This window comes from Arvicola amphibius, chromosome 7 (genome assembly GCF_903992535.2).
Source record: "Arvicola amphibius chromosome 7, mArvAmp1.2, whole genome shotgun sequence".
Taxonomy (NCBI): Eukaryota; Metazoa; Chordata; class Mammalia; order Rodentia; family Cricetidae; genus Arvicola; species Arvicola amphibius.
The window spans coordinates 39,615,794-39,640,570 of NC_052053.1; the positions used below are offsets into that span (position 1 = coordinate 39,615,794).

At 34.4% G+C, this 24,777-nt stretch overlaps 1 protein-coding gene across 1 annotated transcript in view; it reads left to right on the plus strand.

Annotated features, from left to right (window-relative positions):
- Positions 1-24,777, plus strand: part of Lrp1b (LDL receptor related protein 1B) — a 1,542,993-nt gene that overhangs the window by 1,516,001 nt on the left and 2,215 nt on the right. The window contains exons 87-89 of the mRNA XM_042055373.1: positions 12,626-12,702; positions 22,079-22,169; positions 23,022-23,166. Coding sequence (XP_041911307.1) covers positions 12,626-12,702; positions 22,079-22,169; positions 23,022-23,166 — 313 coding nt within the window. The remainder of the gene's footprint in view (positions 1-12,625; positions 12,703-22,078; positions 22,170-23,021; positions 23,167-24,777) is intronic.

Genomic DNA, 24,777 nt, shown 5'->3' on the forward strand with positions numbered 1-24,777 from the left:
TTCATGTGATGCAGGAGTAGACCCAAATATCTTGCTGTCTTCCACCAAAAGGAACTGTAACTTTTAACATAGTCACCCTGATTTCAAAGCATCAGCAAGATTTTAGTTTTAGTGATCCCACCTGAAGCCTTAGCGAACAGGAGGTCATAATGTCAGCAGAAGCCTTGGGGACTTGTCTCTTTCCCAGATCTAGGGAAATGGAGCTCCTGCCTTACCTGGAACACAGCACTAAGCCTCATGGGATCATCTTCAGCCTTGCAGATATATTTTTGCCTTACTGAGATCTGCATTAGAATATGCCCCTTCTGCCTTTCAAATTGTGCTCTTTTGAAGTGGGTTTTTATGTGGAAGCTGTCTGTTGTTTGAGACTGCTCTTTTGTTCCTGGCTGCTCAATCCTGAAATAATTACACAGAAACTATATTAATTAAAACATTGCTTGGCCAATTGCTTAAGTGTATTGCTAGCCAGCTCTTACATCTTTATTTAATCCTTTTCCATGATTTTATATTTTACCATGAAGCTTGTGGTTTACCAGGAAGGTTCCATCTGGCAGGTGTCTTGCGTCTTTCTCCTCTTGAGTTTACATGGCTACTCACTGACTCCGCCTACTTCCACCCAGCATTCAGTTTAGTTTCTCCGCCTAGCTCTGTTCTGTCCTATCACAGGCCAAAGAAGCTTGTTTATTTATTAACCAGTAAAAGCAACACATATAGAGAAGGACTTTCCACATCATCTGTCTCTAAGGATGTACATTTTACCTAAAATTGGACTTGAAATTGAGGCTAATAATGGGAGACCAGTACGAACTATTTTTGTGCCAACCAAATTTGAAGTCCTAATCCCAAAATCTTCACAATGGAACTGACATTGAAGATGGGTCCTTCAAAAGAGGTGATCAAAGTAAATAGTTAGTGAATGTTGGCCTTAATCCACCCTAATCCAAAGAACTAGTTTTCTTAAAGAATAGCAGGTCAAAAAGAATTTTCACAGTGGGAAAAGCTCTAGACACAAGATAATTGTCTATAAATCAAAGAGAATAGCTTCAGGAAAAAAATTGCCCACACTTATACCTTAAAGTTCTAGCCATCAGAACACTGACAAAACACATTTCTGTTAAACCTGTCCATTCTGTGACACTTTTGATTGGCTGCCTTGGCTGTAGACTCTCCTCAGATTGGCCAGTCTGCCAAGAATGTGATGCTTTCTATGTGAGGCCCAGACTTGTATGGTTTCCTTTGGATATACTTCCTTAGAAGTATATCAGGACTTTCCTGATATACCTATCCCAGTGAAGTCTAGGCAGATTTTTAAAATGCACTAACACCTTTTCCTGAGAACTAATCAGAAATTGTTAGGTATTGTGTGCTCATGGAAGGTTAGTTGTCATAGAGAACAAGGAGTGTGTCATTCTGTTGGGAACTCTTCCTTTAGAATGTTACTTTCTGTTTCCTCAAAGATTTTGAGGATAATGAGTTTTAGGTCATCCAGAGTTATAGAGCAGCTCAATGTACTTCAGACAGACAGTGAAATCTTCTAAAGTCCAAATGCTCAAATATACTCAGTAGTGGAGTGTTTGCATAGCATATGTAAAAGCTTCTTTTGATACCCAGGACTACAAAAATAAATAAATAAATAAAATGTATAACACATACAAATATGTTAATACATGCCCATACACATGAAAAATAAACATACTTGTACATGAATAGAGAAAACTCTTGAAGAAAATAACTTAGTAGTGATGATGGGTACATAGTACTGAAATTTGGATACTGTTGATTTTTTAAATATAATTCTCTGAGTAATTTATATTCTCTTTAAAAACATGAAGGAAAAATATATGCTGAAGGTATATTTGAATTTTATGGAAATGGAGAACCAAAAATACTTAATTTGAGTATTTTATTGCTTCTGAAACCAGATCTATTTAGATGCTCACTGTTTTGAAAATGGCAATGTGGCAAAATGCCAGAACACTTCCAGCATTGTGCTTTATTTCCTCGTGCAGGGGCAAGAATAGTTCCCTACATAGTCAGAACAATATATCACTGTGAAGTTCTATGTTTTATTTTTACATTTCAAACAAAGCTAAAATTCCAACCCCCAACCAACCCCCAGGTTTTTAACTAGATGAAATTTGTATAGGCATTTGTGTTTGGAGCCATCGATTTCCGCAAAGTTCTATCCATGTATCGTGACATCACCGTTGTGTTCACAATTTCCACTGCTGTCTGTGGTCCATATTTTATGGGAAATGAACCGTTATTGTAAGGGGGGGTCTGTGGACATGAAACATTTCTGTGAAATTGGCTTTTGAATCCTACCTGTATCCATGGCACCATTAAATTTGTGTGTCTTTCCTTTCCACAAAATAGTATATTCCTTCCCATAAAATATTTATGCTTGGGATTTAGTCATTAATTCCCAACCATTAACGTGCATTTTCCATGTATCATTTAATTCCTTTGCTACAGAGTTAAAGACTGAGTACCTGCATTTTATTATGTATAAATTATCTCAGAGTCAGAAAAAATAGAATATTTTTTTATCATGCACTTGATGTACTTTATCCTCTTTGTTATTTTAAGACCATTGCTTTTCTGAATATTCTGGAGCTTTTATTCTATTCTACCATGCAAATTTTATATATCATCTTATGAAGAGAAGTAAATTTCACTAATTTTGTTTTGGCTTCTCTAAATGCCATTGTTGGTTACCCACTGTCTTGCTTTGGACCTCCTTTCTCTCTTTCTCTGTGGGATGTGAGAAAAGGGAACATTAGGAAGCCTTCTGAGACTACCTGTACAAAGAGATGAGGGAGGGAGTGAGGAGAGGATATTGTCTTAGTTACTCCTCTATTGCTCTAAGGGACACCATGACCAAGGAAACTGTTCTAAAAGAAAACACTTAATTGGAGACTTGCTTACAGTATTATCTTAGTCAGTGATCAGTATGGTGAGTAGCATGTTGGCAAGCATGTTTGTGGCTACTACTCCAGCAATAGTTGAGAGCTATATTCAGATCCACAGACAAACAGAGGACTTTGAAACCTCAAATTCCACTTCAGTGACACACTTCGTCCATCATGGTCACACCTACTCCCATAAGATCACACCTCCTAATCTTCCTAATCCTCCTCAAATAGTGTCACTTCCTGATGAGATTAAAGGGGTCATTTTTATTCAAACTACCAACGATATTTACAGTTTAGAGGATTATCAAGTAAATGATGCCTGTGGTGAATAATATTAAACCATTAATTAAATTTTATCAATTTACATGCTTAGTTATGTATTTGCAATGGGTTCCATAGACAGGAGACATAATACTGAAGATACAGATTATCACAGTGGTTTTGAAAGATCTTGCTGACAGGAGGATCTAGCAGAACAGCAGATTTCAACCTGTGAGTGATGACTCCTTTGAGGGTCTAATGCCTGTTTCACTGGTATCATCTAAGAACATTGAAAAATACAGATACTTACATTATGATTTCTGACAATAGCAAAATTGGAGTTATGAAGTAAAAAATGGAAATAAATTTGTGGTTTCACAAGACGAGGGACTTATAAAAGGGTCATATCATTAGGAAGATTGAGAACCACTGTTCTAGAAAAAGCCATGAGTTTCTAAAATATATTAATAATGACTCCTAATTTTTAATATAAAAGAAGTAAAAAGTACAAAAACAAAATGCGAGACCTTACTTGTTGAGACAGCAGTTGTGTTCAATTGTATCCTCCTATATCTCTTAATGTTTTAATATGAATATATTGCGTTTGGTCAATTTCCTGAGACCTTTGTGAAGGTTAAAATATAATTTATACAAATCACATAGAATATTTTTCCAAGTCGTGACAAATTTTAAAAATTAGAAGTGTAAAAATATTATTTTGGCTAACTTTAAGATGATCAGAAACTTATAGAAAAGCTAGCTCTCTGAAGTCTGCAGACTGAAGGGAAATGCAGTGGGAATTGCACAGTGAAAAGAATGTGCTTGCTATTGAGAGAAAGATGTAATGACATCAGGAGCCAATCAATTTTCGGTGTGGTGACCTCGACAGAAATGGCCACGGGGAGAGCAGAGAAAGAAATGACAAGATGGAAGCCTCTTGGGACCCTGAAAAACAAGGCAGGAATTGGTTTTAGGAAAAGAGCTAAAATAGCTAGTGAAAGCTTATGACTCCCCAACGTGATCTTGTGGGAAACTGGGGGCCAGGCACTGCAGCAGTCGGTGATGGGTGATGAGCGTCCTCATTTCTTATGGATTTGCAATTGTTTAGAAGCACAAGATTATTTTTCCAACTCCTTAGGAGGGAATAAAAATGGAATTGACAGCCGGTGTTTGAGAAATTGTGACTAAGGTTTTAAAAGTTAAGATAAGGCTCTGTTTAATGCTTTTACAAAAGTAGAAATTATTCCTCTGTGTTTCCAGGCCTGGTTAAGGCCTGATTTCTAGCTTCCATAGCCTTGCAGTAGGAAGTCTGCAGCCTGGACTGTGGAGGTTTGCTCATAAGGAGGAGCAGAACTGCTTACTGCAGACCAGGGCTCTCTAGAGAAGAGCCTAGAAGAGTCCAAGAGAGTCTCAGAGTGATTCCAAACAAACCTCAGATTTCCTGGACTGTGAAGGTTTGCTCATAAGGAGGAGCAGAACTGCTTACTGCAGACCAGGGCTCTCTAGAGAAGAGCCTAGAAGAGTCCAAGAGAGTCTCAGAGTGATTCCAAACAAACCTCAGATTTCCGGGATGACCTTGCGCGGGTGAACTCTAGAAGTCTGTGGTGTCCACACCTCAGTCAGACCATTGCATGCTACGGATGCCTCTTGGAGTACTTTCAAAACATCACGTGTGATGTATGCATGTTGTTTGGAACTGTAAAACCCAAGACAGCCTGCCATGTCAGTATCTTTCCTTTACAAGCCCAGGAACAGTTTGTAACTTGTTCTAGTTTTGGGCATGCTCTTCAAGCTGTCCAGAATAGATAACACATAACTCACATTTACCTGCCCAATGTTAGATTGTACCCTGAGAAGACAGTGACCCTGTTTACTAAGTAGATATCAGTGTACTGATAACAGATACCTTTAATGTAGTACTTATTTTCAAAGGATAAAGATCGAATTTTGCAAGTTTTCATATTAATTTTTTCATCTCCCCCCTCTCTTCCAACCAAATCTAATCCCTTAGGCTCATTTTGAGCTCTGTTTCAAACCACATGCAGCCACCTCCACAGGATCTCATAGACCTCCTCCCCGTTTCTTGCCATAAATCATCCCATTATCTCTGAACCCAACACCAGTCCACACTCCCTGCAAACTCACCAGCTATGCTGGTTAAGGAGTCAGGTAGGCTAGCCACATGTACTCAAGTCTCTGTCCTTCCCTCCAAATCCAGTGCCCCATTTTAACCCCCAGCTCCATAGCAGACCACCTACTGCGACCTCCCATTCTTCCCCATCCCTATCTCCAGTGCATCTTCCTCTCATTTGATAAGACAGACTGACAAGCGAGCACTTGGAAAGATAGACGTGTTTAACCTGCTCTAAAATTAAAAAGTCTTTACAAGTACAGAAATATTACATTAGCCCAATAATACAAAAAATTATCTTTATGTGTTAGTCAACTTTTTTTAAAAGTTTTAAATGTGTGAGTGTTTTACCTGTCTGCATGTAAAGGCATCATGTATAATGGTACCTGCACAGGCATGAAGTAGCCATCGGAACTTTGGTTACAGATGGTTGTGTGCCTGCCATCAGAGTGCCTGGAACTGATCAGAAAGAGTAGAAAGTACTCTTTACTATTGAGCTGTTTCTCTAGTCATAAAATAATTTAAATGCAAAAATTCATATCACATATGTATTCATCTGTAGGCTGAGTGTGCTCCCGTTATTTCTTTTGATGTGCTAACATTTCCTTGGATTTTATTATAATGTGTGTCAGAATAAAGAAACCAAACAAAACCAATGCAGCTATTTGTGTAACTGTTATTTATCTATTCAACTTTTTACTGTATACCAATGTACTTTTCTTAGATATCTACTATTTTAACAATCCAAAGTTTCATAAGTTTATAACAATTATGTTTTATTTTCTGCCTATATTTTATAATTGAACAAAGGGATAGAGTTGCATCAAACTCCCTTTAATATAGTACTTGATTCCACACTATCTGTGCAGTTCTAATGAAAGTTTGATTCTTATGCTTGACCAACCACATGAGTTTAAAGAGAAAATATCTTCATATTATAATCATGCAGAAAAAGTTTACTTCTCCTTCTTCATACCAAGATAATAGTAGAAAGGGTCATCTCATTAAAGCATGAGAGAAATGTAAGTTTATGACTTTTTGTACAGAAAATACAAATCAAGAACCACAATCATAATATTATAATAAAATTATACCAACATAGTAAATATTAATGTGATTATATTAATACTCATAGACTGATATAATCTGCAAATTTAATGTTCTAATCAGTCATACAATTACTCATATCTAAACAGATAACATTCAAGTTTGTTAGTCTTAATGTTTTAAGAAACCTAAAGTATTTGTTTTAGAATGCTTAATTTGCTTTGAAAAGGAGCAAAAGAAATAGAAAGGAAGGAGCAAATGGAAAGGGAGAAAGAAGGATATGAATGAGAGAGGGTAAACATGTAACATGTGGCATGTAACATGTAACATGTAAGTGGATCCAAAGGAAAGAAGTTAGAGCTACGGCTGGGCTGGTTTTGTGGGATCATTTGATTTAGCAGGGATTATGATCCCTCATGAAAGATGAGGACCGGAAGCAGGATGAAGTAGGGACCTAGATTTCAGTCCTAAATTTCATGTGTGTTCTACTAGCAGTTTTCAATTTCAGAGTTAATTGGTAGAATTAAAGTACACTTCATAGTAAATTCAAGAGCCTCCTGAGAGGATGCATGATATCCTGTCTGGAAAAAAACCCACAAAATTTATTAGACACATATTTATGGCACACTGAAATCCCCCTGAAGTTTCAGGTTGGTATGAGAAAGAATACTGATACCCTCACCATACATCAGGACAGAGAATCAAGCATTAAGAAATGGTGCAGAAATTCTTGCAATTTTACTTTTTAAAATGTGTTTCTTAGTATTCTGAAATTTTATTAAAAACCTGATACTGTCTTAAGCAACAAATAATAAATAGAAGCATTTTTCCTAATGCATTGAGCTATAATTAGGTTTGATAGTCTTGAAAGTACTACAAAATAACCTCGTGATGCTCCTGTCACTTATTGTGCTTGGTTAGAAGCATTACTGGACTATGTAGTTTTTCATTTCAAATTATGGGTAGGTTTCTACTCCTAGGGATAATATGGAAGTTGGACGCAGGTGCAATGTTATAGGATCTGCATAGTGCCCAGAATGCTTCAAAACACCTGTCTCAAACAATACTGGCTTACACACCTGAATGGCTGGAACCACAAGTGTAGTTATGTGCCCAACTATAGAATAGCACTCCATGACAACACCAGTCAAGGACAGGGCATAAAATTCAAAAAATGATAATCAAAAGTGAGGCAGAATTTCAAATTAAAGAAGAGGGAATTTTTATAACATAGTGTTAAATTTAAGAATTCTTATGGATACATGAGAGAATTTTGCTTATAAAGGCCATGAAATATTGAGAGATGCAAAAGGGCTTTGACAGAAATTGAGTTGGATAAACATCTAACTACCTAAAACTGCCGGCAATGATTGTGCATTTTGAAGTACTAAGTCTGCAGCATAGAGTTAGCAAAGGTGTTAGGAATGACACAGAGAAAAGACAGGAAGTGGGACACTGTGTGCTAATGCTGGATTTCTAAAGTTCACAACCAAATATATTCAGAAAACTAATGATTTAAGTATCTTTCAAATGACATAATTTGTATAAATTTTGCTGTATGAAAATATGGTTGTACAAATTTGATGATGTGTTGCAAGTAGTCAAGTTTCTCATTTTATTATGAGACTTAAAAGCACTGAGACCAATATAGCACACGTGTAATTTCTTGATAGCTTCATGAATTGATATGTAGAGGAAAATAGCTTATGTTAAGATATTTTTTCCTTTCTGAATGTGCCTATCATTATGTTTAAAAAATAAAAATCTCACACATTTAATCAGGAGAAATACAGTTTCAATTGCTTTAAGATTCACCTTTGAATTTCACTGTGGCCAGAAGTATTCCATGACCTTTAAATTTGATGAAAATAAAAAAATCTATTAATCTAGTTATTTTGTTTTGAATTTCTCCCAAAGTAAATAACTTTGGACCACATTTCTGCAAAAATGACAGGAGCAGATCATATGGAATTATCATTGTTATTATTATGAAGATCATACCTGAAAAATTGAATATATACTCAGTAGTACACACAATAGTACATACCTAATCTTAATTCTCATTACAAAAATACCACTCTCTTACCACTATTAGAACAATTTAATTCTAGGTGATATCTGTAATATTAAGTATTAGCTTCCATTTTGAAAATCTCTTATTTGATATACACAAGTTTACTTTGACTTTCTAGCAGTGTTGGTTATGTGTTATGTTATGCTCCATTGCTGTTACTAAGGACAACACCCTCTACCCCAGAGAGTTAACTGAAACTAAAACAATTTAACCAGACAATATTTATATAAACTGTAATTCCATGATAAACTAAAAATGTATTTTTATATGGCAATATCCAGTATAGAAGTAATTTTTAAAACTGAAGAAATCAATTTTTGTTTTTTTTTTTGCCAGATGCTTTGTAAAGGACTAATAGTAATGTAGCTTACTTTGAGTCGTCGTCATGTTGGGCTTATACATTATTTTTCGGAGTCTAACAATGAAAAATGATTAAGTGAAGCATGCTATAAGAATATACTCTGTAGGACTATAGTAATTATATTTATTTAAGTATGTTATGTATTACTTCTCTCAGATTGACATTGCCAGTAAATGGATCTGCAATGATAATGTCAAGATACTCAATGAGTTCTCTGGCTTATAGAAATCCAGATCCTGAAGGTTTAGGAAAAGTTCAGTTTTATGATTATTCTAATTTAGGACATTTTAGAAATTTAACAAAGAGGATTTTGTACTTATAGTTTACAAAGGCAAAAGCATAAGATTAAGAGATCAATGTGAAGTTTGTAACTCTCAAAAGTTGAAGTTCTTTGGAAGAAGTATTGTCAAGAATAGTTAAATCAGCAACCCTCTAATAAGCAACTCATAGGTGCACAAAATGATGAGAATGGGAATGATGGAAAGACAGATGTGTGTATATCATTGCTTGGTTAAATATGGAAGAATCTACCTACTCTCCTGTCTCCAATTGTGTATTTTTAATCAGTAATCTAGAATGATATAATGTTAATATGAAATATGAAATCCTCTATACTTCATGATTGTGTGCTCTGGTAAATAGACTTAAGACAGTTTTTCCATGAATGATATGCAGGTGTTTGTGATGGTGAGTCTGACTTGTAGATGTTTATGAACAGAGGCAGAAGTGAGCTGTAGTAGTGTAGATTCAAAGATGGCTACAGCATGGATGACAAATTTTGCTTGATGAATAAAGAAAAGGAGAAAGAGATGCCAGAGAAACTGTAGCTGTTGTGAATATGCAAATAATTCAGTGAGCAACTGGACAGGAAATTTTGATGATCTGCACATTCCTTTCCTTCAGTGCTGGGTCGTTAATGGCCTTGATCATTGCGTTCTACTTAGAAATGAAGATTTATTAAAATCTATAAAGATGGTTTTAAAATGCTTGGTTTTAAATCACCCACTGGAAGAGAAACTTCTGGAGCAGCAAATGTCTTAGGTTGTAATTTTGTAATGTAGGAAACAAGAATAATGATTTCTATTTGATTTAACATCTCAAAGAGATTATTTTCAAGTCTGGAACAAATGGAGACAGTGAAACATAACTTATTTTATCGTTGACTTTAAAACACTGCTTTATAAGATATATAGGGAAAATTACAAAATTGGCATCACTGATTAAGATGTATTACTCTTAAAAATAATTATTGTGTGTAATTTCTGAGAGCTACCCCCACATAATATAAGTCAAATATTCCTTAACTTAAATGTACTCCACCATTTAAAAGTAATAGATTTTAAGAACTTCCTTACCTGAAATAAGTATGAAGCTTCAAGGCATGAATAAATTAAAAAATTAGACTATACTGATAACAAATACCACCCGCCCACTACTTAAAGAGCAGAGGATTCTCATAAGTTTCTACTGTTCCTATCTCCATAGCTTGTTTCACACTCACTGCTGGCCTTCATCTCTAAAGCACGTTTTCCTAACACCATGAATTATATAATATATACTGTGTTCATGTCAGGACCTAATCTGCTCAATTAACATTTGATTCACTCTTTCTCAAGTAATTTTACTTTTATCATTTCAGTCACTTCAGTATAATGATGACCTTAGAGATCTTATCTCAAGAACAGTGGTTCTCAACATTCCCAATGATTCCACCCTTCAATACATTTCCTCATATTGTGGTGACCCCCAAGTATAAAATTATTTTATTGTTAAAATTAATAACTGTAATTTTTCTCCTGTTCTGAATTGTAATGTAAATCTGTGGTATGCAGGAGATCTGATGTAAGACCCCTGTGAAACGGTCGTTCAACCTCCACAGGGGTCACAACCCACAGCTTCAGAACTGCTGCTCTAGAAGGACCATAAAATATAGCAAATGTTATTCTCATATTTTAAGATGAACCTTAGTCTACTTTTTTAAAAAAGGTGGTAATGAATAAATCTCAAAAGTTTGGAAAACAATTCAAGATGGCTGCACACATTAATGTGTACATATCAGTGTTATAATGAAGTATATAATCAGTACAAATTTGACACTGAAGAATTCAAACCACTCTCAATGCTCAATTAGGAAAATAAGACAGATGTAAAGTTACAAAAAATGAAAAGAATTTTGCAGCCGGGCGGTGGTGGCGCACGCCTTTAGTCCCAGCACTCCGGAGGGAGGCAGAGGCAGGCGGATCTCTGTGAGTTCGAGACCAGCCTGGTCTACAAGAGCGAGCTCCAGGACAGGCTCTAAAGCTGCAGAGAGAAACCCTCTCTCAAAAAACCAAAAAAAAAAAAAAAGAATTTTGCAACAATTAGATTTTGCTTGAATGACATGTTTGAAACGAGTCCCAAGCATATTATTTTGAGTTATCTGTGAACTGTGTGTAGAATTGGAAACTGTAAATAGCTGAAATTTTTTCTAGGTCAAATATCTATTGAATCACAAATGAGAAACAATAAAATATTACACAAACATTTCATTAGTTGTTCATTTTACCCCAATTTTATATGCTCATTGCATGACTCTTATTCAATCATATAAAATGATTTTAGCCTATCTGCTTCAATTATTTATATTTAATGTAGTCCTATAACAAATGCTATGTATAGAAAAATTAAACTTCGAGTAAGCCCTCTATGAGGTTCCAACACAAAACTTGTAAATGCTTGAATCATCACATAAATAATGACATTAATTTTCATTTGAAACATGTTTCATACTTATAATTTAACATTATCATTAAATATCAAATATCTATATGCTTCAAAGTAATCAATACTGCTTGTTGTTTTGAGTATCCTGTACTTGGTTTGACATCAGGTTTTGTTTGTGGTTAGAATTCTTTGTTATGGTGATTTTATGGAATGTAACCAAGTTTTATGAGAGCCAATACTGTTTTTGCAAATATCAAAAGTAATGTATATGGTATGATTAAAGCCTAGCTTGGAAAAAAACATTATTTATATGAATTAGTTGGGACAGAAATCTTGTATTGCAGCTGTGTGCTGCACGCTGCACTGAGAGAGATTCACATGGAATGGTCCTGAAAGCTTTTATTGTATATTGTACAACTATTCTAATATGGTGATATTTGAAAGACATTTTAAGTAAGAAGTGATGTCAAAAAGATATTGTTTCTGTTTAGTTTGATGCTGAAAGACTCACAACAGGCATTTCTGTTAGCCAGTTAGCATTGTTCACAGAGGGAAAACAGCTCTCATTCATTTTTTGGCATCAGCCAACTAGATATTTCTGCTTTGTGTTAACAGATTTTCATCAAATCTACCCCTTATCCTCCTCTAGGCTTACAACAACACTGGTGTGATATCAATATAGGGAAACAACTTCTCTTTATGAAATCTTGAGCGTATTCATTTAGCCCCTATTAATACACATATCATTTAACAAAGGAAAGCGTTGTATTTTCCTATCTCTTATTACTGTAATATTTCTATACCTATTTGTTACTTACACCTTGGACTTTCAAAGAGCAAACTGCAGAACCTTAATTAAAAAAAAAAAGGTTTTGTGTTATATGCACACTCTATATTGGTTGAGTAGCTGCTTATTTTTTCTTTTACATATCTCAACAAATGCTATTCAGTTGAAGTTGCATGAAGCATACAAAAAATGTGAAACTAATTAGTCAGAAGGATCTTGTGGTCAATCTGTAATGATTGGCTCTTCTTTCAAAACTTATTTTTTCTTTGAAGTTTCTGTACTGTTGGATGCATGTTTTGTGCTGTTTTACTCAATGATGGTTTTGTTATTGTTTGGCTCTTTCCAGATGCTCCACTAATTGGTCAGGTACACAGTGTGAGAGACCAGCCCCAAATAGCAGCAAGTCTGAGCACATCAGCACAAGTAAGTGGTACAGAATAATATTTTTGTATAGAAACTATAGAAGCCATTTCCTCTTCTTTTGTGTAGTCATTGAGTTATATGAGACTATAAGGGATAAAATTAAGAATCTCATGTAATTTTTATTAAATGAGAAAAGTGTAGTCTTGACATCTTTGTGGTATTGTTCAAAATGAAATATTATTGGTAAGACTATAAAGAAGTAAATTATGAACCAAATTTTGTAAGAGGTACAATCTCTTTTTTTTTTTTTTTTTTTTTTTTTTTTTGGTTTTTCCGAGACAGGGTTTCTCTGCAACTTTAGAGCCTGTCCTGGAGCTAGCTCTTGTAGACCAGGCTGGTCTCGAACTCATAGAGATCCACCTGCCTCTGCCTCCAGAGTGCTGGGATTAAAGGCGTGCGCCACCACCGCCTGGCGAGGTACAATCTCTTTAAAGCTTGATATGTGTATATGTATTAAATACATATATTAGTATATAGTATTATATATGTATCATCTGTTGTTTATAACACTGAAGTTTCATGGCAGGTCTTCCTCAATAAACATTGTGTGTTATTCTCTGTTCTGTGACAAGTTGTAAAGATTTTTAAAATAAGTCATAAAAGTGTCCCTTTTCACATATATTATCACTATTTCTTTTTTTCTTTTTTTTCCTCATTTTTTTATTAAAGATTTCCATCTCCTCCCCTCCTCCTCCCCCTTCCCTCCCCTCCCTTCCACCTATACCCCCACTCCACCGCTCTCCAAGACAAAGAGCCATCAGGGTTCCCTTTTTTTTTCCACAAGACGCGGCGTGCACAGGGACACGCGCACGCAAGGGTCGCACAAGCAGCACACGGGATTTGAACTCGCGGACACACGGACACGCACACTTGCACGCGCCCTACACGATGAGCCACCGCGCGGCTCGCTTTATCACTATTTCAACCGTGAAACAGGAGACTGAAAAGTCTCTAATGGGAAACGAGAGAGAATATAGATAGAAGAAGAGAGAAATTATATTACTTATTATCATCCTTAAATTTAGTGATTCACTTCAGAATATATGAACATATACTATTTCAATGTATTCCAATGGGGCAAAGATAACATGTAGGTTGAGATTACATGATTTTGTTGATTAGCAATAGACTCATATGCTTTTTTTCCTACCTATTTCTTACACCTGGTTCCAAATAGTTTCTTTGTTCTCAAATCAAGAGTTTACAAATTTCTAACATTTGGAAATTACTTTGAGTTAATAACTATGGAAATTTTGGAAAAGTGGTGTACACTTCTAAATAGTGGTTTTCAACCTTCCTAATGCTACAGCCCTTTAATACAGTTTCTCATGTTTCGGTGACCCACAACCACAAAATTTTTTTTTATAACTTCATAAGTGTAATTTTATTAGGATTAGGAGTCATAATGTAAATATTTTTAGAGACAGAGGTTTGACAAAGGGGTTACAACCCACAGGTTGAGAACCACTGTTCTAAAAGACTGTCTTGGTGACAAATATTCTAATCTGAATAGATATGTTGTGTCTTCTTTGCTGAAAGAGGTTTTGGAATTTTTTTGTATTTTTACTGTGAATATATGAGCGTAATGTTAAGAAGGACTGGAGTGGTAGAATTTGGAAAATAGTTTACACATGATTATGGCGGCAGAGATATTCAAACTAATTTTATACATTAAAGAGAGACATATAGAATGGATATTTATTCTTTTTACCATAATTAAAAGTCAAAACAGTATTACTGTAAATTTCTGTAGGTACAATAATGTAAAATGTCATTATAAAGTATTTAAACATATTACTAACCATAAAGTACATTTACAAATGATAACATGCAATTGAAATTACTAGCATGGCACAAACAAAGATGTAGAACCAGCATTTCTACAGTAAGGTGCTTTTATCCTTCCTTTAGTAAAATCTCTGTAGGATCTAGTTCAGAGAAGGTATAGAGTATTTGAGGGAAAAAGTAACTTTAAAGATTAGTGAAGTTATCTGAAAGGGAATAATGATCCAGAGTATGATGTCTATCAAACTTCTAAATTTTTCATAAAGGCTATTCTCAGAGTAAATCTGGATCATAGAAAGTGGCTTAGAGAGGATTTTCCAGGTGTTTTCACTGAGAGCAGGAGACCTCCATGTTTGCATGGGCTATGGCCTCCTTTGGAAAACAGTACACCTAATTACCTAAAACAGAACTGAACCAGTACATCGGGTGTGAGGAGATGTTCCAAGAGTGCTGGCCTGGCTTCGGAGACGTTTCCTCCTTCCCTTCACTGAATGACCTATAATTAATAGAAATATCAGTGGGTAATAGAAGGGCCCTTAGCTATTCAGACATTACGTTATCACAAAACAACTACCTTCCCTTTATTAGAACATGACTGAACTTGCTTTGTGTGCCTCATATCAGATACCCAGGGCAACAGGTAAGGAAGAGAGTAGACAGTGGCTGCTTGTCGTTCCTGCCGCCCAGGTTCCAACACACAGAAACTATATTAATTACAACCCTGCTTGGCCATTCACTTAGGTGTATTGCTAGCCAGCTCCTATATCTTAAACTAACCCATTTCCATTATTTTGAATTTTACCATGAGACTGTGTTTTACTGACAAGGTTCTAGTGGGCTCCAGTGGATGTCTTTTTCCTTAGGTAGCTACATGGAATCTCCCTGACTCTGCCCACTCTCTCTATATATATCAGATTTCCTGGTTGGCTATATTGTGCTCTGCTATAAGCCCAAAAAAGATTCTTTATTAACCAATGTCAATAAAACACATTCACAGAATACAGAGAGGAATCCCACATCAGAAGATGTCTCAACAAGTTTTTATTTATAATTAGAAATTTACTAAACTTATCCTTTTAAGAGGAATAGAAAAACAAACAAAAAAAGAATTGTCTAGTACACAGTTCGAATTCTTACTTCATGGATGCAAATACCCAGGTTGCTACAAGATTATCATGGTTTTCAGCCATTCTCAGACTGAGACAGTGGTTGTGTAGGTTGTTCAAGAATGTTGTCCCAGCCCACAAGCCAAACACTGGGCTCAAAGAACAGTGTTCCCTTTGAAGAAATCAGCATTAAAGGCATATACAACTTCCTGAACTTGAAAGCTATATCAAGTTTAGTTATTTTACCAAGTCAATATAATTATATTTTGTATTATGAAATATACAACGATAATCTCCTATTTTGGGTCATTTATTTCAATAATTTAACTATGCACAAGTTTTAACCAAAAAATGCTATTGTTAGATATTTCTACATAAAGAACATCAACAACATAAAGAACAAAAAAAGGTAGTCAAAACCAAAAAAAACTTGTGTTAGTTTTTCTTCAGAGGAAAACTACAGCTTGCTAAAGTATGGCTGTTGCTCTTATCCTCTCGGAAAAATCCAATGATTTTCACAGTTTGTTGAGAACTCCTCAAGTATAAGCAGAAGTCATCTGTACACAAAGGCTATTATAACACGTTATACTTCTAAATAAAACAGTTAAAAAACACAAAGTATCATCTGCTTACCCATTGCTGTGATAAAGCACAGTGAGGACAGTCATTTAAGGATAAAAGTATTTGTCTGAACTATGAATACAGAGGGTTGATGTGCCTGATGATAGAGTGGAAGAAGCCAGTGGTGGGCACGGTGCCTGGAGCAGGAAGCTAAGGCCTCAGAACTTGAACTAAAAACACAAAACATAGAGGGAAGTTGAAATGATATTTGACTTTGAAACCACAAAGCCATCCTTGTGACATACTTCCTCCAGCCAGGGCATATATACCAAACCTACGCAAAATGCCACCAACTGGAGATCAAGTGTTCAAACATCTGAGCCTCATTTGGGCCGTTCTCGTTGAAATCACTGCATTCAGCAGCATAAAACTTGACCTGGTTAGGAACGTGGTACCTTCCTTTTACAGCTCTTGCCTCTACATGGAGATTTGCTCTCTAATTCATGCATAACTTTTATATCCATCTCCAAGTAGCAGTACAGGAATCTTCTGGGTCTTGAGGCTTCAAATGCCAAGACAACAGCTTAAGTAATTATGCAGAACTTTGATTCTGGTACTTTGTGCTCAGATTCTGCTTGGAAAGCCACCCTGTCTGGTTTGAATAGTTTCAAACTCAGAATAAGAGAAGTCGTTTCATAGTCCTATTTTAAATTCACATAAAATTTTAGAGATAGCGATGCTCAAATTTTGAGTTGTGCTATTTGTAGTGTGTGGCAAAATTAAGATAAAATGTACTCAGCGTTTTGTGAGGGCAATATTGGAAAGTTCGTGTCTTTACTGTAGCAAGAGGCCCATCATTTTAGCTCTTTTCTGAATCATCCTAATTTATTTCAGGCCATCTGTTCTAATTTAGCACACAAAATATCTGATTACATGATACTAAGACTCTGAAATATGCAAATATTACTGATCTGATGATGTCTTCCTTCCAATTCTCCCAAAGCCATGATTTACAAAACCAACACTGAATCTCAATCACTGTAGTACAGCCTGGAAATGGGGCAAAGAGTAAGACGGGAGGCTGTGTGAATAAGTGAAGCTTATGCTCCACTAGGATACACAGGACTTAAGACAATATGTGAGCATATAAATGGATAAACAATTAGGAGATTTGGTGATTCCTCTTTGGAAATGGGGCCAAACTAGAGCTTGGCAGAGATTGACTGAGGTCACAGTGGTTTTGATTTAAAAATGTTGAAAGGAGCAGAGGTCCAGAAGCATGAGGTCCAATAGCTCCGGGAGTAGAAAGATTTCCAAAGGAATGGATGTCCTTGATGGTAGTAGTGACAGAACAAGGGGAGGGAAGAGAGCGAAACCGGCCTGCGATGAATGGCATACTCCTGCAGAAAGTTCATGGTTAGCTTGGCTGAGCTGGAATATAATATTTAATACTTTCTTTATAGTTTTAACAGCAATTCACAATACGTTTTGAGAGTGCATCCTAATCTTTTTATATAAAGACATTTTATCTCTATAATCATGTATGAAAATGTAGAATACCTTTTAACATGCCAAAATGGCCTAATTTATGCTATTATTTTATTTTTTTTATTTTTAATATAACTTCAATCATTGAGAAAGATGTAGTTTCTTAGGTGTCACAATGTGTACCAGTAATCCCAGGAGTCTTGATGCAGAGTCAGGAGAATTGCTAGGAGATTAAAAGCCACCTGGGCTACATAGCATGCTTGAAGCCTATCTTAAAGTGTATAGTAAGATAATGTATTGATTATAAGCAGATAAATAAACTCTTCCCTCTACCTCAATTATGCTAAACTTTTTCACATCAGTCTGCGTTTCTCGAATCAACTCTAACTTCCTTTTGTGATACTTCTGTTTTTATTCTTTTTTGATAACTATCTAGCTGCTCCTTTTCACTAGGTGTGTTCTCTCCTGTGACTGTATGCAGTGCCCTTTTCTTTAGATTTGGCATCTTTGACAAGTCCTCTTTTCCTGACTTCAGTTATCAATCCTGTGCTAATCTGACACCCCTAGCTTCTTTCTGTCTTCTTCTGAGTCTGAAGCTTACAGCCTTTACTCCTCAAGAATCTCAAGTTCAGTATACAACCAGATTTTCCTCATTTTTCTCCACCCAAACAACTGACATTTTAGATGGCTGCAAAATTAATTTAAACCCCTAAACAGCACAAGATATATATGAACCCGGCATTCTTTCTCTTAAATTGGACCAAACAATGCATTCATAGCATGTTTCTTCCTAGTTTTTCAGTATTACCTCTTTTTCTGCAGTAGTATAAATTACTAGCTCATTTATATGTTTCACACATGCCTTTCTAACAATCTGTTTTCTTGTATGTCACATGTCCTCCCAATTGTCCATTCTTCTCTCCACTCTGGTGGTTAGTTACTGCTTGATTTTAATCCCTTGGTTTTTGTACTCTCTTAGGGCTGAAGAGCACCTATTCTTCAGTTCTCAATGGCTAATTCTTAGGAGGCTCAGGCTGGCTGGAAATTCATTCTTTATGTCACTAGAAAAAAGTCTGGTTTCTGTAAGGTAGTATTTAAGATGACATGATTTTGTTGTTGTAGTTGTTATTGTTCTGAGACAGGAGCTCTGGGCATCTCTGGCTATTCTGGGATTCAAGCTGGCCTCACAATCATAGAGGTCTAACTGTGCCTCAAAATGCTGTGCTTGGATTAAAAGTATTCACCACGATGCCCACAAGATGCCATGTTTAATGAACCTGATTGTTTCATTATCTCAAGTGCCCTGAGAGAAAGTGCATGCACAGCCATAAAGCGAAGATAAAATTCATGTTATGATGTATTTGTTAAGTGAGATTGAACATTTGGGCATCAGGTAATCTAATATAAAAACTGTATTATTTACAGAGAAAGGAGAAGTAAAAAGCTTTGCCCTCAAAATGGGCAAGTACAAATCTATTGTAAAATGTGTAAAATATGGGCATACAGAGGATTATAATGCAATCATGTCTTAAGCATGCATGCAACACTTTCTACATTGTCAGTATAGTGCTGACTCACAAATATGAGATGATCAAAAATAACATGTATTTTATATCTGAATAACCTGAGACATTTTGTCTAAGTCAACCTTGCTGGTATATTTTGAGAAGCTGCTTGACTCAATGTCTGTGGCTTCAAGTGAGTTTCAGGGCTGCCTCTTCCAGGAAAGAATGTCTCCATAACCACATTACAAAGAAAGACTTGTTTTGTTCTTAATGGCATCAATGAACTAGTTCCCTCTCCTTTCTTAAACTTTCAGTCATTTTACAGGACCCACTTATCACCTCTTACCAAAAACAAAAATCATTTTGATAAATTAGAATCTTCCATGCTATAAGTATATTTACTGATTAGCACACTACCTTAAAACTTAGTCTTTTACTGTAAATATATCTTTTAATACAATATATTCTGAATGTGGACTCTTCTTCCCCAAATCCTCCCAGTTCCTCCCCACTTTTGGACACGCCCAAATCCATACCGTTTCTTTCACATTTGGATGCAAACAGTAAGCTTAAAAATAACAGAAACAAAACTTAGCTAAAATAAAATCAAACAAACCAGAAAAGGACAAAAGAAACAGAACAAAAGGATTCAAACAAAAAGCTATTGATTGGCTATATATTTTAGAATTTTTTAAAAAAATCATAATAGTTTCTTTTATTAATATTTTAAAAATAAAAACAAAATGCTATACATATTATTTATCACGAACATTAAACACTATTGTAGTTACCTTGATTGGTTTCATAAACATACCAGATGTCTGGGCTCTTACAGAGTTCTGTAACGTATAGGAATTGCAACTACCATCTGTGATGGGAAAATTAAAAGGAAAGAGATGCTTAGTTTTCTTACACGCATAATTAATATCTCTACCTTATGTAATGACTAAAACTAGACAGAACAGTTAAATATATAAATTTGTAAATAGTTTACAGTTATACCGAGAAGGAAAAAATGCTGCATACGTTGTATCTAGTATTGGTTTGTTTACACATTTACTGATATTCTAAGGCTTAACAGGAAAAGAATGTATAGCAAAGCTAAGATATTAGTCAAATTAAATTCAGCCATTTAAGACCATATATTAATAAAAAATAAACTTGTTTCTTGGTATTTAAAATTTACAAAAACACTGTTAATTAAATCAAAGTAGCCTGATGTTCTGTCTTCATTAATTACTGAGATTTTGCTTATACCCAAAATGTTCACTCCTGAAACAAAAAGTAAAATATTGAGCTCACTAAGTCATACACCCAAGACAACATGAAAGAGCAAAATAAGTTTTATATTTAAGTGACTAAAAATGCAAGTCATGTGTGTCAATATATATGCACATGAATCTGTCACTACATATTTCTCCAGGTTACAAGCAGGGATGCTGACATACGCTAATATTTTTAATGAACATTTTAGATATTTTGGTAATTGATCCCCAGGAGTCTATCTTACTTCTGTATCATCTGCATGTAACTATTGAAGCATCAATCACTCTGATAAAGTGTCTGCACATTGCGTATAATGTGATGGTTAACATTATCAGTATTTTATGTGCACATGCACATGCAGAGGAAATTTTAGATTTTTGATATTCTATCCATAAAGATCTAGAGATTTAAATTTTGGGTTAGAGCTAAATTATATTATTTCTAAGTCACTTGTTAGGTAAGCTATTTTGTTGAATGTCTTTGGAAAGCCTGCTTTCACATGTGCCAGCAGTTAGGCTAGGAAAAAAGCTAGTATTGGCTGCCCAAGAGTGCTATGGAACCCTCCTGCTATAAAATGGACTTTTCATTCAGCTGTTTCCTGCCATTCATGGCATATAATCCTGGCATTACACCCTAGGGTTACATAGCCAGCAAAGTGTATCGATTCTAGAAGTGTCTGCATCTAATAAAAATCACTGCTGCACCACATTTGCTATGAAGGAAAAACAATGTTTCTATAAATTTTATTTTTCCTAAAATCAGGTGTATAAAGATTAAAAATAACATTTTAAGATTTTTTTAAAATATAAGCCCTAAGATAATATCCATGAACATAAATGCAAAAAGTAAATGTTTTCAACATAAATTGAAGCTTCAAAAATATTTTCCTGAAAGTGTTCTGCAATAAGGATTGGAGAAATAGAACAGCAATTGCTTATTTATTTAATAAATAAGTTAACAGCTATCTGATTCTTCTTACAATTTTAGAATGTATTCAACTTATTTTATATGTATAAATGTTTATCTACATATATGTATATGTACATATGTATGTACATATACATTGGCTGTGCCTGGATGTTGATTTCAAAAAAGGGTGTCAGAACCCTAACTATTTTTCTTGTTACTCATTTAATGGCAAGAGCATAAGTCAGAGTCCAGGTAACCTTCTCAAGGTTTCTCTCCATAGAAATTCATGAAATGATGCTTGCGTCCATGCTTCTTGAAGTCAAACTATTATGTTGTACTTTTTGATGCCATTTGACTTGTCATAGGCAGTATGGGTAATTGTAACTGTAGTTTATAGAACAATAACTTAGTTTGTGTGATTGTGATCGATGAAATTTAGAGCAAACATATTAAGACATCATTGATGTACCTTGTGTATTTACATAGCATGTTCATAAATTTGATGTAATTCAGAATCATAAAGTTATTACCTCTGAATATCTGGTCTTTAAATGCAATATATAACCAAAAGATATCTGACCAAACATCCCAACAGACTCTTTGGTAGGATGATTTTGATAAAGGAGTTATAATCTCGGAATACAAACATTTGTTCCATGATTTATCTTTATTCACATTAGTGGTGAAATTATTTAGTGCGGCTGTTTAGTTATATTAAGCTTTATAACATTTTCTATGGATCAATTTATTTTCCAGGGAGCATCGCTATCATTGTGCCTCTTGTCCTCTTGGTGACCTTGATAACCACCCTAGTGATTGGTTTAGTACTTTGTAAGAGAAAAAGAAGGTAAGATGCCATGTTTTAAATTTACCTGCAGTGACTGGGCCATATGAAATTGACAGAAATGTTATGCTTTATTCTAAAAAAACCAGAATCAGCCATTTTAATTAAAAACCTATTTCTCAGTTTCTTTACCCTTATTTCACTTCAAACTATAATTTACACAAATATTTCTTCATATTATGTAGATAGAATCACCCCATGTGTATAGTCTAAAGAAACTAACAAGGGCATATAATTGATAATTTCTGTAGAATTTTGAATTTCAAGTGATTTTTTAACAAACAATGATATCTAAAGATTATCTTATTACTTTATTTTATACTACTACTTACTATGAAGCTGTGTCATAAATTATATCTTAAATGTGCATTTATTTACTTTACCTTTCCATAAATGTAAGTGTTTCATCTCTTATAATTATAATTGTGCAGCAGTTTAGAACATGAAAGTTTGTGAATTAAGATTCCAGCCATTAAGACCAAGGTTATAAACAAGACATTGAAAAGTTTCTTTATCATAATTTATTAGGGTTAATTTTTCTCACCAAAGAAAACATTTGAAATTTAATTTACAATTGAATTGTGAATTTTCCATTAATATCATTGTGTATTCAGGAGAATTTTACTTCTATTATGCTTTTATGCTATGTTCAACAATATTCACTGAAAATAAATGGTAAAAGTGTAAGTATTTTGTTCCTTTATGATTTGAAAAATGTCAACTATTAAAATTTTCTCAATTATATTTAATTCAGAATTTATCAGTTGTACTATGTCAACATATCAGTAAATACTTCAATAGTATATAATTTAAATTGTGATGTCTGATATTTAAATTTTTGTCCATACACTATAGAACAAAGACAATAAGAAGACAGCCTATCATCAATGGAGGCATAAATGTAGAAATCGGCAATCCGTCATACAATATGTATGAAGTGGATCATGACCACAGTGATGGGAGTCTTTTAGAACCAAGTTTCATGATAGATCCAGTAAAGGTAATATGACTTGAAATCATGAACAGAGAAATATTAATTTTTTTGAAAAACCACTGCAGATTTCTGATTTTAACCATGCCCTTGTACTATCTAAAATTCTAACACAGGACTTTGAGATATTTTGAGTTATTTAGGCTCTTCCAAAAGAGAATACTTGATGAATAACATTCACTAGATCATACTAGTTAATACTGTGTGATTTATAAAAAAAATTGTTCACTTAGTTAATAAAGATACAACTTGGAATATTTACTATAGTAACTTAAATTGTGTGGGGGTGCTATCCAATATATAGCATAATATAAAACATTGCATAATTTATTTTCAATATAAAAAGTGTTCATTGGTTCAGTTTCAAAAAGAGAAGTCCAAAAAGCTGCGCCTTCTAATTTCTTTTTGAGTCCTTATTTCTCAACTGTCATACAGCTTCTGAGTTTTTAAAGACACTTATCCAAATTGCAACTGATAGTATAATCACAGTGACCAATAATTCACTTAATTCGCTTAACTGGTTTTCTCCTGTTTCTATAGTTCCCTTTCTGGACCTAGAATTGGACTTCTTAAACCTGAAATTAGTAATCATATTCTCTAATATAAAAATCAGCAGTTATGATATGGACTAAATGTATAGACATTATAATCATTTTCATTAGAACTAATTTTACTTTCTATTAATTAGTACTTTTACTTTGGAACTTTTCATGATTTAAATATTACTAACCTTATTATATTGTATTGTACTTTACACTGAAAGATCATATACATTTGGCACACTGGGAAGTTTATCTTTAATTAAAGCCATTGTAACAAAGAGACTGCTGGCATCCGTTCAGCTCTTCTAAGGAAGAAAGTGTCCATCACGTACCGTGAACTGATGAGAATGCACTCCTCCGCTTTTCATAAACATTTCTAAAACCCCTTTGACATTTTGATTTCTAGCAATTGAATTAATATAATTACTCAAACTTGAGAATACAGCTCATCGAAATATTTACAAACTTACTGCTTAAAAATAAAGCCATATTTCAGGCCTTTCAGATATAATTTCAAGGTACTCATATAATTTCACTAAGCAAACAATAAACATACATTTACCAATTAACCACTTGAATGACTAAAATTGTATAACATACGCCTTAACAGTATATTTCCACCTGGTTAATAATGTTTTGAATATAACTATGAATTTTTGCATGAAACACAGCTACAGGACAATGATGTATTTAGAGTTGCAGAAAATCAGGCCACAGAATTCATAACGAGCAAGCAAATTGTGCCCCAGTTGTTTGATGTAATCAAATGTAAATTAAGTTGCACATATATTTGTGTGAAATGGTCAATTCAATTATGTTGAATGTGAATACAACTCCTACTTCTTTTATATCTTATGAGCAAAAGAACTGGTATTTTTAGTAAAACTGATAATGTAGAACTAAGGTTGGAACAATTAGAAATACACAGGATTATTTGTGAATTTTGCCACAATTCAGTTCAACATTACTTGAGTTTCCTTATTCAATTGTGGGGTCAATTAAAAATGAATGGTTCTTCATTCAAACTCCAAATCCTACAATTAAACTCCTTTTTAATTTATGAGACTTTTGTAGAAAC